At 30.8% G+C, this 18,896-nt stretch overlaps 1 protein-coding gene across 1 annotated transcript; it reads left to right on the top strand.

The window, feature by feature from the left end:
* The first annotated feature begins 17,186 nt into the window (after window positions 1-17,186).
* LOC105794735 (60S ribosomal protein L5-like) lies at window positions 17,187-17,674 on the top strand. The gene is made up of 2 exons (XM_012624038.2): window positions 17,187-17,326; window positions 17,412-17,674. The coding sequence occupies exons 1-2, from the start codon at window positions 17,191-17,193 to the stop codon at window positions 17,513-17,515; spliced, it is 240 nt and encodes a 79-aa protein (XP_012479492.1). The 5' UTR covers window positions 17,187-17,190; the 3' UTR covers window positions 17,516-17,674.
* Window positions 17,675-18,896: the final 1,222 nt, after the last annotated feature.

The raw sequence follows: 18,896 nt of genomic DNA, 5'->3' as shown, positions 1-18,896 counted from the left end.
GAATATCATATTTTTAGAAACATATATCAGATTAGAATGTCATGTTTTCGGAAACACATATATCATATCGGCATGTCATACTAGACCAAAACAAATGCAGACATAGATCCTAACTGATCCGCTACACACCAACTCCATCCAACCAATCACACCAATTAGGACTTCAAGAGTTCATCCATCCAATCACACTGGGTCGTGGTCGTATGCCAATCATAATAGTGCAGCTGAGCCGCCAAACATATATTGTGGTTTAACCACCAAAAATGCAGTAACACTGCCGGAAAATACTTCCTCCAACAAATTAGAACCCACCCCAATGCATATGCAAACTCATGTTAACATGCATACTTGTCACATAGGTTGTATGCACGCATACATTAACAGAAATTATTCGGAACGTAACTTACACATAATTTATACAAATCATAGCATATCATATTACATGATCGGATCGGATAGCTTATCAGAACAGATAACGGAATATGAATAACACATATGGTTTACAAAATAGTCATGCTTAACTCACGTACCTACTTATAGCAGATCATGTCGCATTATTATACTTATTGAAATTTATTTAACTTACTTCCCACACTTTCCCATGTTTGTTTTACTGACATTTATATTTTTCTAGGCCTACATAATGCCTCGAACCCAAATTCAGAGTCCTTTAGTCGGCCCCTAATTAGGCTTTAAAATTGGCCCAAAAGGTCCACAAGGCCCAAAAAGCTAGCTCGTGTGGTCCACACGGCCCAAAAAATAGCTCGTGTGGACTACCCACACGGTCTGCATGATTTTACATGACCGTGTGCCCCATACGGCCTACCCACATAGCCTACATGATTTCACAAGGCCATGTGCCCTACACGGTCTACCGCACGGCTTGGCACACAACTATGTGGCGCTGAACAGTTTCGAAAACAACCCCTGTTTCACATTTTACATGAGTTTCAAGCGATAAATCTAGTTAGTTTTCACACACCTAAAAGCTGTTGAATGTCGACACACCACAATAATGTTAAAATTGCATACGACATTCATATCCAAACCTAATTAGCAACTATCCAACAATGACGAAAAATGAATATGATATTTAAACACTTAAACCAAACCTCTAAAACGATATTAGAGGACTTACCCCAGAACTCCAGTTGAAGGAAGAAAAGAGAGAAAAAAAAACAGCAACTAAGCAATCGACGAACAATTGTGTGCCTTATGAACTTCTCCTACCAAGAAAATCGCATAATTAATTCTCAATGCTCAAGAACAATAATAACTTCCAATAATCTTATCAACACAACTTAAATAACCTTTCCACCTAAAAACACACGTACTAACTTACCTGAGACGATAACCAAACTCCTCGTCCCCAACACAACTCAATAGTAAAATTGTTAAGATGGAGTCTAAATGAAAACAGATTGACACAAGGGAAAACAATTTTGGCGTCTAGATGAAATCAAAATGGAGTAGCAATTCAACAAAAAAAAAAAAAGAGAGAGGAGTAAAACAGATTGTTGCAATTATGAGAATAATAAAACAAAAGAAAGGTGAATAAGCCAATAGGAGAGGAAAGAAAAGAAAAAAAAAATACAACATGTTAAAAAGCAACATGAAGAAAACAAACGTGAATTGGGGTTGGGGGTAGTGGACTTAAAGGGTAAGAAAATTTAGGGATTTAAATAAAATTTAAACAAAAATTAAATATCTTATTTTAATTCAAATCCTAACCACAAAAATGACACAGCAAGGGAAATAAAAATATTTCAATTTTACACGCACAAGGATTCAAATACAATATCAAAGAGTAAATTAAACCATTACCACTAAACTAGCAAATTCATTCTTACCAAACTTGCACAGTAATTAAATTTGAGTTATTTGTTCAGAGATAAAGATAGGGACAGAATTAACAAATTCTTTTAAAGAGAGGAATTTAACAGTAAGACTTCAAACACACATCCAAAGCACTTAACCATTAAAACAAGTCAATTTACTTAACAAATTTTCACGATCAAAACTAAAAATCAGGACGTGACCACTCTGTTGTTTCACTAATTCAATTTCTTCTAATTCGATTTTTGGGATGTGACAAGTTCATTGATTATATAAGGTTTAAAAGTTGCATCATATGGTAGAACTATGATGCTAAACAACTTATATTAATAGATAATCGAAATAATCCGTAATCTAAAAAATTAAAATGAACAATTGATTCATGGGAACTATTATATTATACATAAAATCCAATTAATTACCAATAAGGCCAATGTAACTGGTCCAACCATTGACAACAAGTTTATATCCCATTCAACTAAACCCTGTATTGGTGTGACAAAATTTAATATAAATAAATAAACAAATACAAGTTTATTTTCATCAATAGGTCTTACATAGACATAGTGTCTAAAAGCATCATTTAACCACTATTTAATTATCATTTAAAATTTGAAAAATATGAAAACTTAAAATTATTTGATTAAATAATATAAACTAAACCTACAATTTTATATATAATACAAAATTAATAATCAAATTTAATTAAAATACATCAATTAAATCTATAATTTTTGTAAATTTAAACTATAACATATCAATTAATTAATACCATATATAAATTGATTAGTATTGCTGTTTATGACAAAAATCCTTCCTGAAAACTAAAAAGTCAAGTCTTTCTTAGGGGGAAAAAGATCTTCAAATGATTTGATTGCGTAATTCCAATTTCCCTAGGCATTCAGGTGCAGAGAGGTGATGGGAATCATCAGAAACTGTGATATCGTTGGCTGGTGCTTGCAGGGAACAAGTGAATCATTAATGGTGTTCTGAAAGTGGCATGGTGTAACATCCAATGCCACCATTGTCATATGCATCTCCATAAGCCTTACATTGGATCAATCACCCATTTCTTCCTTTAATTTAACAACTGTTATCAATGTTTTTATTATAAAATCATAAATATTCGAATCAACCCAAGCTCCGAACAAATAGATTTCAGTAACAAATGGAAATTTTATGGGCAATGGCCCGGCCTCACCCTTCATACCTCAAAATTTTATGGGATGTTTGTCTTTTTGCCTATCCATACTTTTAAAAATAATAATTATCAAAATTATTTTTTAAAATATGAACACCTTATCACTATATAAATATGTCCAAATTTATATAATACAAATTATTATATATTAAAATATAAATAAATCAAATAATAATCAATAACCTCTTAACCTAGTGATAAAAACATTATGTTTATTTGATATGAATAGAAGTAAATAACGTTTACATCTTTTATCAATTAAACTCTTATTCTTTTAAACTAAATTTAGTTATTAACCTTTCAAAAATAATCAAATCGCTTTCTTGAACGAGGATTCGACTAAAACATTAATTCTTTAACGATATTAGCATGACAGTTCACGATACTTCATGTTGACATGACACTATTTGTATTATATGTCACGTTAATAAATAATTTATAATTTATAAAAATATTCAAAAATATAAAAATTTCATAAAAGTTTAAGAAAAATAGCATGGAGTACATGTGCATTGCTATGCAAGTCGCTATATTTAAAATTTTAATATTTTAGTCAAGATTTTTGTTTAAGGAAAACAACAATTTTAATTTTTTAAAATACTGATGATTAAATTCGACTTTTTTAACAGATTCGAGAGTTAAATTTAACTTTAAAAAAATAAAACCAATTAATAAACTAAGTTTTTAATTATACCTGAGAAAAACATAATAACTTTTTTGGTAAGATAGATGATGGGGTGATTTGTGAATTCATATGCCGCCTCTTAATTTAAAAGACATAGCGAACAAACTCAAATTATTTTGGTACAAATGAGGAAGCTCAATTTGATAATGATAAGTTTAATCAAGTAAAGAAAGAAAAAGCGGGGAGTATAAAGGCTATGATGAGGACTTTTATGAAATATCAACATTACACTTATTTACAAATCAAGAATGATAACTCATTTAAGATTTAGGCACCACATATAATTTTACATAAGATTAATATTGAGGAGGAAAATTCTCTTGTTTTTCATTTAAAAATTTAAGGGTTTAGAAATTTTACTAAATTAATCTAATCATCAATCAATATAATAAATCAGTTAATATTGATTAAAAATCGATTTAAAATCAAAAATAATTAGTGCAATGTTAAAGGTACGTTGTACTTTTATGAGAGAATATAAATTTAAATTTTAAAAGCGACATTATTAAGAAGAGTAATCATGAATCACGAACGTTAGTAACATAAAAAAATCAATTTAAAATGTGAATTGAATATGTAAAAAGGCAAAGAGCCATTAATGAATTATATTTAGGGCTTGTGTAGAGAATTATTTACTAAGTTGGATTGACGGAGCATTAGCCTATTAGCAACATGTTTGACAAAGGGGTTGAAATAATTAATTATTTTAGCTGAATCTGCCTAAAATAGTTGACTTCAAGCTTTCATTAAGTTGCTTGCTGCACTAAAAAACTCAACCAATGTAAGTATAGTCAATGCTTTGCATCATCCATCCATCCATATCTTCCCTTAAAAAAGGTTTTAATTAGTCAAATATGTTTTTCATTGTTTGGTTGTGTTGTTGTTATACTCCTCTAAAGTCAATATTGTTGAATTCAGGTGTTGCCCAATAATACTGCTTAAGGTCACATTTACCAAAATTTTAAAATTTATTTTGAATTCCTTAATTTAATAATTAGATAATTGGATATGCAATTCTTATAAATAATTTTTTTTAGGAATATAAATAATTACAACTACTTGATTGATTGAAAGAGAAGAGCTAGTAAAAGATTTTAGGGAAGTGTCATATATGCCAAAATGAAAGGGACAACACGCACCAAGTTAAATTTTACTATTGTGACATCTCAAAAACCGGGGTTAGTAGAATTGAGTTTAAGAATTGAGAGAGAACAGTCACGCCTTAATTTTTTAGATTATCTATATGTTTTTAAGAATAAATGAGGTATTGGTTTGTTAGTTAAGTGTTAGTGAAACGTTTCTTGAAACCCAAGTTCAAATCCTTTCTCTCTCACCATTTTTATAATTTTGCTAATTTTGCCTCAAACCCTAGTATGTGACATGCCTTGTTTTTAAAATAAATAGTGCAAAATTATTTTAAAAATAAGGAAATAGCCTAGTGGTAATAGATAAATGCAAAAGTATGAAAATTAAATTAATGTCCCAAGTTTGAATCCTTTCCGATACAAAATAATTTTTTTTTTTACAAAATCCTTTGTTTTTAATGTGTGTGCCATCCACACCCTTGTAACCATATGTATAAATGTTAATTTTACACAAAATAATAAGCCTTTATTCTATTTTTACTCACCCTAGTTGTTCCTCCCCTCTCCACTCCTCATTGATCTTCAATTTTTTTTTCTTTCGTCCCCCATTGTTGTCGTCGCCTACACTTAATCTTACCATATCTTTCTTTTTCTTTTTTGTCTCAACATTTATTAACATCTTCTCTACCATCTTGCTAGTATTTTTCCTCATTAAAATTAGCCTCAAATATGAAATCTTAAACCCCAAGATCGATCCCGAACTGTAACACCCCTAATCCCTTTCCATCGATTGATTAGGGTTACAGGAATTACAACCAATCATCACATTCAATCACATCAAAAATAAAAACTACAAGCTGGCTATTTACATCACATCATACAGGGAGCAATACATGCTAATTTAATATTTCCATAATAATGTCTTATACAATCGAATAATGAGTCATGCTATGCAATGTTAAACTTGGTCTGCCATTGTCTACACTCTTATCACTATTTACCTCTTCTTGAAAGCTAGAAGTTGGATACATAATAAGACTACTCCAATTATTAGCATTAGAGTATTGAACCATACTCTGACTACTACTACCTTCGATGATATTAGTAGAATGGCCTACTTTACCTCGCTTAGGTTTGCTATTTCATTCAAAATCAAAGTAAAAAAATCTTATAGGCCTTAATTCGAGTCTATTTATTCCTAAAAATAGCCTATGAACAAATAGGGACTAATTTGGAACAATTTTAAAAGTTTTAGGGTAATTTCAAAAATACCTAGAAACAGGGGACATACGGTCGTGTGGAACACTCCATACCGTGTGACTTTTAAAGTTGGGACACACGGTTGTGTCCCAGCCTATGTCCTTACCCGTGTTACTCATTGACTTGAGACAAATGGCCGCGTCGTAGGCCATGTGTTAGCCCGTGTGAAAACTACACCTATACTATTTTTCAACACGCTCAAGGCACACACCTGTGTGTGTTGCCCGTGTGTGACACACAGCCGTGTGACAAGCAATGTGCACCTAAATGTACCTTGAAACTCAAGTTTACCAAATTATGCTTACTTGGACATTGAACAACTTAATTATCAGCCATTTAATCTATTCAAAACACCATTAAACATGCTCAAAACGAGTTGAAACAACCATCCTAAGTGTCTAACTAATGTACCCTCATTGGTACCACATTCTATACCATCAAACATACTAGCAAACATCAATCATTCAAAGCTTCCGTTCATACCAAATTTTACCATAATTGGACTAACATTTAGCTACTTAAGCTACTAAACTTTAAACTAACACCTACCAAAACATTAAGCTAAGCTAGTATGCCAACATAGCCTCAACCACTACCATATATACACATAATCATCATATCACTAGAAAACCAAATTATTATTACATTATAAGCAACCTCAAACAAAAACTTCCTAGGTACATGCCATTACAAATTTAAACATCACCACACTTGAGCTCGGGATTCATTGTTGCATGTTGTGTCGACGATAAGCTAAAAGTACCTAACCTACTCACGAAAAACAAACCGCACGCTGAGTATAACTCAGTGGTATGTCTATAATCCGAACAATTTAAACTTAATATGAGTAGTTAAAATGCAAGCAATGTAACAAGTAATGTTATAAAAATATATATATCAAATCGATAATACGAATTTAGTCATTCTTCATTTACATCTACTAGCTTCCAAATGTTCAAGTACTTATCAATTGTATCTCATATACATATAAATATAAATATATATATATATATGTATATAGCATTTGGTAATTCAACTCATGCAATGGCATGGTTCATCTTTTTTTATCAATACTTGAACTCATTTCAAAATTCACATCTCATTTCATCATTTCATATTTCATTTCTCATCTCATAATCATTTCTCAACTTTGCCATCTCAAATGTCAAACACATAAATTCATTATTTAATTTCCCTATTAACACTACTCGGACTCGGACGGATACACGGATCCAATCAACACACCAGTTTAGCACCCAATGCCTTATCGGATAAATCAGAAGTAACAATTACGCCCATCGCTATATAAGTTGACACCCAGTGTCTCATCGGTTAAACCGAAGCAAATTGGCACCCAGTGCCTCATCGACTCAAGGTCGAAGAAATCCCTGAACTCTTCCTATTCTATGGCATGCCATCTATATCTGACTTAGCCCGAAACAATTAATAGGGTCTCATTTCACTTTTCAATACATCAAATCTCCCATATATCCGACTTAGCTCGAAACAGTTAATAGAGTCTCATTTCAATTTTCAATACATCAAATGTCCCAATCTCATATATATACATTATCACATATATTCAATTCAATATTCACATATGCAACACATTTTGTAATATACAAAATTAGTCCATTCCAATCAACTATAGATTCAATTTAATCCAAAGTATAATAGTACTCACCTCAAATGCTTATCATATATCTAACAATGCAATATGCAATAGTTTATAACTTAATTCGGATTATAGAAACACAAACCATATATTCCAAGCTACTCAACGTCAACTTTGTCTTTCCCTTCTTACTCAAGGATTCTAGAACAACGTTTGTTATGGAATAAAATAAATACAATTAATTAATAATACATAACTTAATTTTCATTAAATTTCAAATTTTATACCATATTTTGCTTAATCCTCAATTTAGTCCCTAAACCGAGACTAATTTTAATATTCATATTTAACCTCAAATTTTTATACTAATTTCACTCTAAGCTAAATTTAGCTCTCTATTTTCAATTCGACCCCTTAATTTTGAATTTTTTCACAATTTAGTCCCTATTACTCAAAATTAACAATTAATCCCACAATTTAGTCATTTTCCACTTCTAACTTAAAAATCTATCTATTGAACCTCTAATACTTAAACTATTCAACAATAGTAATATTTAAAATCTTAAACAATACTAAAAATTACAACATGGTTCAGCTAGCCCTAGGTGCCGGGATTCCAAAAACGTAAAAATTACAAAAAAAGGACTAAATTGACTAACTAATTGAAGTTGAAAAAGTTAGAAACCCTTAAGGTGCCGTCCAACTTCTTCTTCTCTTTCTTTCTTTTCTTTTTAATTTGTTTGCATGTAAAATAAAAGAAATGGGTTTGGTTGTTTTTCACCATTAACTATTATTATTATTATTTAACTTATAAATATATTATATATAATATATAATATACACATGCATATATATATACATCATTAAACCATGGTCGGTCACCATCCAACCAATTTAATTAATGGTATAATTGCTACATTAGTCCCTTTTTATCTTTTTAATCTATAATTCAACTTTTAGCCCTTACACGATTTAGTCCATGTACCTAAACAACTCCTAATTTCATGAAATCACTTAACCAAGATCTAATTCACTACTAAACTAACCTCGTAAATATTTAATAAAATATTTATGGGTTCGTTTTATGGTTACAAAGTTTCAAAATTTACTTTCCGACACCTCTGACTATCGGTCGTTACACGAACATTGCCAAGAAAGTATCATTTTCGTTTCTCTCAACTAGCTTGGGTAAAAGCTTTTCTTTCTCAATTTCTTAATTGATCTTGTCAATTAAAAACTGAAATTTCTAGATCTGGAATTTAAGGGAATTTTAAATATTTTAAAGGTATTTTTCCAGATTTTTAATTGATCTTTAAATCATTTTTAAATTAGTCCTGAATTTGGCTACCGCTGGTGGTGGTGGGTGCGGCTATGTACAAGAAAGGGGTTGTTTTGTTTCTTAGTTCTTGCCCATCTTTTCCCAACATTAATTTGATTTATTGAACCCTCCTAATTAGCCTTTAATCACATGTTAATAAGGAAAAGACGTTCTTGATCAATTAGCCATTCGGACCTCACAATTCGGGAACTGTAAGTGTGATTAATTGTAAACTAGTTTGTTGTTTCGACAAAGTTGTTGGGAAAAGGTTATGGATTGATTAAATGAGGGATTTTAATCAATATTAAATGATGAATTTAATTTAGTGTAAGAAATCTAACGAGTTTAGATTCGTAAAATAGTAGTAATTTTGATGATTGGTTGAAACCCATAAGTGAGTGTTTAAGATATGGCTAAAAGATGTATTGATGGAATTTATATTGATTTTGGACTTAGGTTCGTTTTAAGGTTTATTAAGGAAAATTAGAAGATTCGCTAGTGTGCTGTGAGAAAATGAAAAATAAGGTGTGGGTCCTAAAATAAAAAAACTTAATTAAAAATGATAATTTTTTTGATATATTTGATGATTTAGCTTGCTGATTGGATTGCCTTAATAGCAAAGAACAATTAATTTTGTAAGTGGCCGAACCAGGTATGTTTCAAGCCCTAAAAAATTGATATGTTAGCAAAGTTGCTAGTTTGACAGTGTGACTGTGTGAATGGTAATGTGATGCATGATTGTGTTATTTGGCATGAGATTGATTGTAAATATAGCATGATTTGCTGAGATATGAGTTTATGCATGATATAATTGCATGGATAGTTTGCTATGTTATATTGGAAAGGTTGCTATACATGCACATTGGAAAATCATAAAAGTATGTGAAATTGTGTAATATTGAATGATATCATCTTAATGGTAAATTGAAAGTTGGAACATTATTTCCATTTACTGAAAGTATGTGATTGAGGGCATGTTGAACATGTCAAATAAATGTGAAAAGTATTAAGATATGATTATGTATGAGTTTGTGTGACATATTGCATTTGCATTAGGATGGGATATCTTGTGGTTGATGGAGGAGTTTCGTGGAGTATTGACGTCATATTAAGTCCACATTTATATGTAGTCAGTGTACTGCACTTGGAGTACTGAGGGGATTGGCGATTTTATCACATATTATATGTTATTGGCGGTTGTATCACACTATTTGATATCCGACAGATTTTTCTGTATTATTAATTATTCAGTGGTTTTACCACATCGAGATATGCTCAAATTTGTTAGAGTTTGGCAGACAGGTTCTGGGAAATTCGTGGTGTGTAATGGATGGTATGGGTAGGAACCTTTTTGCATTGCATCATGCTCACGACATATTCGAATGTTATTGATTTATGCTACGTATTATGTTGTGTTGTATTGAATGGTAGCAAAATTAATTATTGTTACTCGAATGGATGATAACCCATGCTCATACACCGTTTGACATGAATTTGATAATGGCTATGTAATGATATTAAATTCTAATGATGGTTCCGTGTTCTTCTGTTAAAGCTAATATGTTTCACTGTATTCAATATTTATGTCTGTTTAAATAATTGTTCCACTCACATCGAGCTTTCATAAGCTCACCCCCAATAGTGTTTAACTTTTCAGGTAAACCTCGAAATTAGGACCAGACTCGGCATTCGAAGAATCACCTTGGACCTCAGACTATTCTTAATAAGTATTATGAAGTCTTTATTGGTTTTGGTTTGTAATTTTTAATTATTTCTGATCTGAGGCTTGGTAACTTTTCTTTTGAAAATTTTTGCATGCATGGATTACTCAAGCATAATAACCGAAAAATGCACGATATCGGGCTTAAGTAAAATTTGACATTGTTCCCTAATTTCTGTTGCATTGCAAATGAACCATTTTTGGAAAAAAAATCGATAAGGCAACTAACTTTCCAAAATAACTTGAAAAATGGTTTTTTCGCTGTAGTAGTTTAACATCGAGTTTTATAAAGAAGAGTGACAAGCAAACGATTTTTTTTTCTTAAACAACACTATCAATAATAAAATGAGCCTTAAGTATAGATTATCTAATAAATGAACTGTTTTAAACTAACTCAAAGTGCAAATACGGTTTTTTTTCTAAAATGAGTTTATTTAAAAATTTCAAAAGCAACGTAAGTTAGCTTAGCCATTTCGGTGGCTAATGTAGCATTCTCAATCTAGCCATAACGTTTAAGCCAGGTTAAGAAAGTTACAACTATGATGAAAGGAGAAACATTATACCCCTCATCAGATTATTATATTTGAGTTTCTTTTTTAAATTAAGATTTAATATTTTAGCTTTTTACTTATAAAATCTGTAATACCCAAAATTTGCCTTGCCCGAGCCCAAGTATTAGCCAAAATATAAAAAAAATATATAAAATAAATAATAATAAATGTCCAGTTTCTTTACAAATTCAACCCAAAACAAAATTATTTTAGCCCATTTAAATTACCCAACACCAGATCCAAATATTAAAACCCCAACCCAAAATCAAATTCGGCCCAACCTGGCCCAAAGCATTCCCTAAACCCCGAAACCCTAGCCTTTAGCAACCAGCTAGCCGCCGCTTTCCCTCGGCCTCACGTACCCCACGAGCCACGCCTCCGCACACCTCCGTACAGCCTTCACACACAGCCATCGCTACCGTACGTGCCACATCCACTGACGCTGCACTCCGTACTTGCAAGAGACGAACAAACGAACAACACAAGGACAACACAGCACAAAGAAACAAAAAGAAAAGAAAATAGCAAAAAATGACAGATTTTGTTTTTTTTTTCCTTTTTCTATTATTCTGTTTTTTTCAATATATAGAACGATTGTAATAGAGCAAAAAGACGGGAATTCGGTATCAAAAACAAAATCAATACAAAAGAAAAGGTTTTTCTTTTTTCCTTTTTTTCGACTCGGCTCTTTTTCCGATTGATTTTATTTCTTTCTCTATTTTGATATTAAGGATATATACAGGCATATATAGAGAAGAAAAAAGAAGAAAGAAAGGGGGGAGATTATACCTTTATTTCGTCACTGTCAAATCCTTGCTCACTGCGCCTTGATCGGAGTTTGGGCAAAGGATATAAAACAATAAATCGACAAAGTTTCTTTCTTCTCCGATTTATTCTTTTCCATTTCTTTATTCAGTAATTTTTTACTAAAAATTAGAGGGAAAGAAAGAGAGAAAAACGAACGTACCTGGTAGCCTAGTTCTTGCTCTCTCCGCAGTCATCGGAGTTGAAGCAAGGTTTGAGGGCTCCTGGACGATGAGTCGACAGAACGACGCAGAGGTCGATCGATTCTCTTCAGTTTTTTTAAGAACGAAATGGGGCTAATGCTTTAGGGTTTGGTTTAAAAGCAGTGGAAGAAACGTCGCCGTTTGATACCAATCTGATGGTTTCAAAACGGCGTCGTATAACGCTAGTATCCGTGCGGTGACCCGACCCGAAGGAAGGATCCGCACGTTTTGGGTCTGATGGCCTATTTGCGCAATCAGTCCTCTTTTGTTTTGTATTGTTCTAATTTGATTTTCTGCAGTTTTTCAATTTATATCATATAGTTTATTCTGGTTTCAATTTGGTGCATGGCCAAACAGCGACGTTTTCATTATCTGAATATTGGACTCTTGAACTTATTTGTTTAATTGATGTATTAGTCCTTATACTTTGGATTGATTGTAAGTTTAATCTTTTAGATGCTATAATTTTGATTTAATTATTATTTTTATTTCTTATTGATCATGATATTCCATTTATTTTTATAAGTATTATAGATCCCTATGGTGAATAAAGAATGATTCTATTTACACTTAGTATTTTTATATATAGTATGATGTAAAATTAGTTTTAGTATTTATTTTAATATGTTTATTTATAATAAATTTTAAATAGTAGGATTAATATTGTTTCCAAATGTTTTTTGCAATCTTAAGATACAGTATATTGTTATTTTAAATTATTACTAACATATTTTGAGTTTATCATACATTGTTTTAAAATTTATTCTTTTTTATTTCCAAACTCTATACACTACACCAAAACAGGCTTTTAGCGGCATTTTTAGTGGCGTTTGGACAAAAAACGCCGCTTTCCATAAAACGCCGCTAAAGATCGAGCATTAGCGGCACTTTTAGGAAAGTGCCGCTAAAAATGAGCACTAGCGGCGTTTTTCCAAAAAAGGCCGCAAAAAACCTAAGTACCTTTCGGGGCTTTAGCGGCGCTTTTGAAGAAGCGCCGCTAATGCTCAGAGCTTTAGCGGCGTTTTTGATGAAGCGCCGCTAATGCTCAGAGCTTTAGTGGCGTTTTTGAAGAAGCGCCGCTAATGCTCAGAGCTTTAGCGGCGTTTTTGAAGAAGCGCCGCTAATGCTCGGGCTTTTAGCGGCGTTTTTATAAAAGCGTCGCTAATGCTCAGAGCTTTAGCGGCGTTTTTGAGAAAGCACCGCTAATGCTCGGGCTTTTAGCGGCGTTTTTATAAAAGCGCCGCAAAAATATTTTATCTGTCTATTTACTATTTAATTTGTTTGTTTATATTAATTAAAATTCAATTTATTTTAATTGAATATTTGTTAAAATGGATAAATTTGAAATAATGACACGTAGAAATAATTTGAAATAAAAACATAGAAAAATATTTGTTAAAAATGAAAAATTAAAATACTATTATTTAAAATAATTTTAAATTTTTGGGGTACATGATGATTGATTTTAATTTATATATTAAATAATTTCATATATAATTGTAAGAGATACGATTGTATTAATTTTAAAATATTTAATTAATTATCATTATAGTTTAGGGTTTAATATATATGGTTTAGGGGTTAAGGGTTAGAGATCAAGAGTTAGGGATTTAGGGTTTATGGATTTAGTGTTAGGTTAGGGTTTAGGGTTTAGATTAATTATTGTGTTTTAATCTATATTAAATAAGGTTTAGGGGTTATGGGTTAGGGGTTCGGGTTAAGTTTAGGGTTTAGATTAATTAGTGTTTTTAATTTATATATTAAATAAGGTTTAGGGGCTAGTAGTTATGGGTTAGGGGTTTGGGGTTAAGGGTTAGAGGTTAAAGGTTAGGGGTTAGAGGTTAAGAGTTAGTGATTTAGGGTTTAGAGATTCGGGGTCGGGTTAGGGTTTAAGGTTTAGATTAATTAGTATTTTTTAATTTATATTAATTAAGTTCTTATATAATTGTAAAAGAGGGGTTAGGGGTTTAGGGTTTATATTTTATGATTTAGGGTTAAGAGATAGGGGTTTAAGGTTTAGATTAATTGGTGTTTTTAATTTATATATTAAATAATTTCTTATATAATTGTAAAAGAAAATATTAATTTTAATATATTAAAATTATGATTATAGTTTAAATTATTTAAAAGATAATAGATCAATTTTATATATTAAATGGTTTAAAATTTAAGGTTTACTTTAGATTTATTAAATGATGAAATTTTATACAATTAATTAATTTTAACAAATAAAATAAGAGATTTTTAGCAAAGTAAAACGACATCGTTTTATTTAAAATGAAATGATTTTTTGCGGCGTTTTCTAAAATTAAAAAAATAATAATAAAATATAAATGAGTTTAGGTTTTAAACTTAAGATTTAAAACTATAGAATATTTCTAGACGAGATTGGAAGGTGGATATACAACAAATTCCAAGAGAGATTAATGTTTTTGCGCATGAATTGGCTAGTTCGATGAGAGAATTTCCTTATGGTTTTAAAGTGTTTCTGTAAGTGTAGTTTGTTTCTTTAGGGATTGTCTTATTAATTATAAAGAAAAATGAATGGCACCATTTTGTTTCTTTTCTTGATTGTGCCATCTTTCGATGCATAATATATACTTGTAACTATACTACCACAGGCTGTTGTAAAGTCTGGTGGAAAAAGGAATGGCCTAATGAACAATGCTAATGTCTTAAGTATCTGTATTCTTAGCGTGTCCGCAAATCAATGTTGATATGCAGGAAGAGAAGGAGGTTTTGGCTCTCTTATCCAAGCCAGATTTAGACAATATTCATTTCGTTGATTCTCCTCCAGGCATGTTTACTTTGAACCATATATGCTTTGGTCCTAGGACAAAAATGCTTTGCATATTCATTTCACTAATAGTACTTCCTATTGATTCTCTTTGATATATGAAATGTTGGACATCTATATGTATTTATACTTGCAAAACTTATTTTTATACGCTCCATGTTCTGCAAAACCTTCACTAGTATCTTGAAACAGTTAAATGAATGAAAGAAATGAGGCATATAATTGGAGTAAGAAAACTAATATTTTTCTAAACTGTCTTTTTTCTTTGTTGTCCTTCTTTTGGACTGTTTGTCGTAAAAGGTAGGTTTTATATTTTCAGTTTTGTTTTTATTATTATTTAAAATCAGGGTAAATTAAAAGTTATTTGGAGACAGTGTGCAACAATAAAACATATTAAAATTTAAGTTGAAATTTTGGAAATAATATATTAATTTTCCAACACTATAAAAATACATATAAAGGTATACTAATATATAAAAAAATTACCGTCAAAACAATTAAGAGTAGAAGCATTGTAGAATTTAGATTACTTGAATTTTCAATAAAACATTACTTTTGTATAAAATTTCAAGTTTCTACTCAACCTTCCTTTTTTTTTCATCTCAACCATTTTCTTATACTTTAATATTCAAATTTTAAATTTATTTAATATTATTAGATTATTCATACTATTTCACTTTGATTTGCTTTTTGCTTTTTCTATTTAGGTTTTGGGTTATTGACAAAATAGAAATTTGCTTTATAACTTTTAGGTACTATTTGGTAAAATTTCAAATTTGTTTTTCATAAATATTCTTTCATTTGGTCGAGCAAGTAAATTATACAGCATGAACAACAAATAAGACAGTAGAGTTGGTTGATTCAAAAACTAATGGAGATCTTTCACGTTCCAAGTCTGAATCAATGAATGCGGATGAAAATCTTCTTTGTCTGACAAGAGATGCTAAGTCGGATTTTGTTCCAGATCTTCAACAGCAGGTAGTATATAATTTTTCCTTTTGATGAATACAATATTTCATTACAGGCCAAACTAATGTTTGGCAAGTTGAATAGATAATAGCCTACATCTTACTCAAAATGTATATTTGCTTGCCTTAAGTTCATGCATGAGAATTTTGTTGGCCTCTTTTGTGATGTTTTACTCTTTAATTTATTATAAACATTCACATGCAGGTTGTAGGGTTAAAGGTCGAGTTGTGCGAGTTCTTTGGAAGAGAAAAGATCATTGTTCTCGGGTTAATAATTTATATTATGTCTATTACTTTTGGTTATTCGATTGTCAGTTCTCTATAGACCGTAGAGGAAATGTAATTTATTTTCTTGGTTGCAGGTTGCTCTTTACCTCTGCTATGTCATAATGTTTTATAAATTGGATATAAGTGACTATTTAATCTTTGCATTTTAAGGAGGAACTTCCCTGTTATTTATTTTAGAATTGTTTTTTTAATGTTCATGTTAATGAGCATATGACTAAGTTTGTAATCTATAATGGGTTTAAGTCATGGTTTTCATTTGGAGCTTTGTGATTAAAACACTATTATTACTTGAATGGAAATGCATTTGCATTTGTGTATCCTGCAATGCTTTTTAATTGAAATTTGGGGTTGGAATTGTTATTAGGAAGTAATTGATGTTTTTATGTTGATGTTAATGAATACAATAGACTAAGTTGAATTTTTTATGGGTTCAAGTCATGGTTTTCATTTGAACTTCGTGATTACAACACAACAATTTACTTGAATGGAAATGCACTTGTGTTTTCATATCCTGCAAAGCTTCTTTAGTCAACTTTGGAGTTGAAATTGTTATTAGGATGTAATTGATGATTTTTGATGATGTTAATGAACATAATAGACCAAGTTTGGGACCTTTTCTTTGGTTTAAGTCATTGATATTCATTGAGAATTTGTGCATTGTGATTAGAAAATTACTTGAATGAAATGCACTTGTTTGTACCCCGCAATGCGTTTTAATGCAAGCCTGGGATTGGAATTGATATTAGGATTTAAGAATGGAGATGTTTCCCCAATTAATCTTGCTTTAGGATGATGCTATAAGATAGAAAAAGGTAAATGCAATCATCGAATTGTTACACTTAGCACTTGTTGTGGTTCTATGATACTCGGACTTGTGTATATGTATTGGATACGAGTATGTTCATGTATTTCTGGTGATATAGTTCTTGCAACAGCTTACGGACATGAGCTTCCTCGCTATGGACTTGAAGCTGGCCTTACAAATTATGCAGCAGGTGGGATTTACTTTTCTAGATGTTAAGATGATCTTTTTTCTTCTATTTGAGGATATTATCTTATTTAATGACATTTTGAACATAGCTTATTGTGTTGGACTCCTTTTGGCTCGCCGAACATTGAAGCAGCTGGAGATGGATGCTGAATACGAGGGTAATGTTGGGGTATGCATTTGCCCTGGTTTCTGAGGTGTGGAGGTGGACTCCTATTTTTTCATGCTTTTTGTAATATATAAACTCCCCTGTTTCACATAAACAATTGGAGTTTATAGAAGCAATAAACCCATGTAGTAAACAGTGAATGTAGTAAACCTATTTTAGTCTAATTTCAAAGGGTTTTTTAATTTCCATTGTAGTCTATAAATTTTCAAGTTTATTACTGCACATTTTGAACTTGTGCATTTTTTTGCAATCAATTAGTTGCACTATTTGAACTTGTAATTTTGCTATTTAAATATTAACATGATTTTTTAATATTTTGACTAAAAAAATATTAATTTATTATATTCAATACTAATTAATTTTTATATTAATAATGTTTAATTTTTAATATTTAATATTTTTAAATGTTTTTAAAAGCTAGTGGCGTTTTTTCATAAACGCCGCTAAAGGTCATGATCTTTAGCGGCGTTTGTGATAAAAGCGCCGCTAAAGGTCATGTTCTTTAGCGGCGTTTGTGATAAAAGCGTCGCTAAAGGTCGTGATCTTTAGCGGCGTTTGTGATAAAAGCGCCGCTAAAGGTCGTGATCTTTAGCTGCGTTTTTGGGCGAAGCACCGCTAAAGATCATGTTCTATAGCGGCGTTTGTGGGTAAAGCGCCGCTAAAGGTCATGTTCTATAGTGTCGCTTTTTCTCATAAACGCCGCAAAAGTTAGCGATGCTATCAATAGCAGCATTTTTTGCGACGCTAGTGAAAGCGCCGCAAATACTTTTAGCGGCACTAAAAAACGCCGCTAAAGGCCTAAAAAACGCCGTTAAAAGCCTATTTTGGTGTAGTGATATCATCATATGTTTCATCATCTATACATGTAAAAATGTTTTCATAATAATTTAACATACCTTGTACATATTTTAATAATTCATTTTGTGTTATAACTCTTTTCATATATTTTAAATGCTATTGTAGGTGTTATTAAATTATTTCAAAAATTATATATATATATATATATTATTGTTTGATGTTTAATATTATTATGGTTATAAATTTCAAAGTATTTTTACATGTATATAGGTGGTTTAGGTCGATTTCATTTATATAATTTATTCATTTCAAAACCTATCTAGGTGGTATTTTTAAAATTATATATGTATCGAGATTCTTACATAGTTATTTTATATGTATTATTTAAGGTGAATTAATAAACATATTTTATTTGTTTCAAGTTCATTTCAAATGCTATTATCTGAAGTCATTATTATTTTATTTCAAATCTATTTTTTTAATTCGTGAATAAATCCTTTTTAGAACTTGTGTGCATAGATTTTGTTAGGTGAAATTACTCTCTTATTATCTTGGATATACTTTAGAATTTAATGTTCGATTGTCAATGTTAGCATTAGTATGATATTAT

Source organism: Gossypium raimondii, chromosome 3 (genome assembly GCF_025698545.1).
Source record: "Gossypium raimondii isolate GPD5lz chromosome 3, ASM2569854v1, whole genome shotgun sequence".
NCBI lineage: Eukaryota > Viridiplantae > Streptophyta > Magnoliopsida > Malvales > Malvaceae > Gossypium > Gossypium raimondii.
The sequence above is the reverse complement of the archived record's forward strand: the minus strand, read 5'-3'. Positions and strand labels throughout refer to the sequence as shown.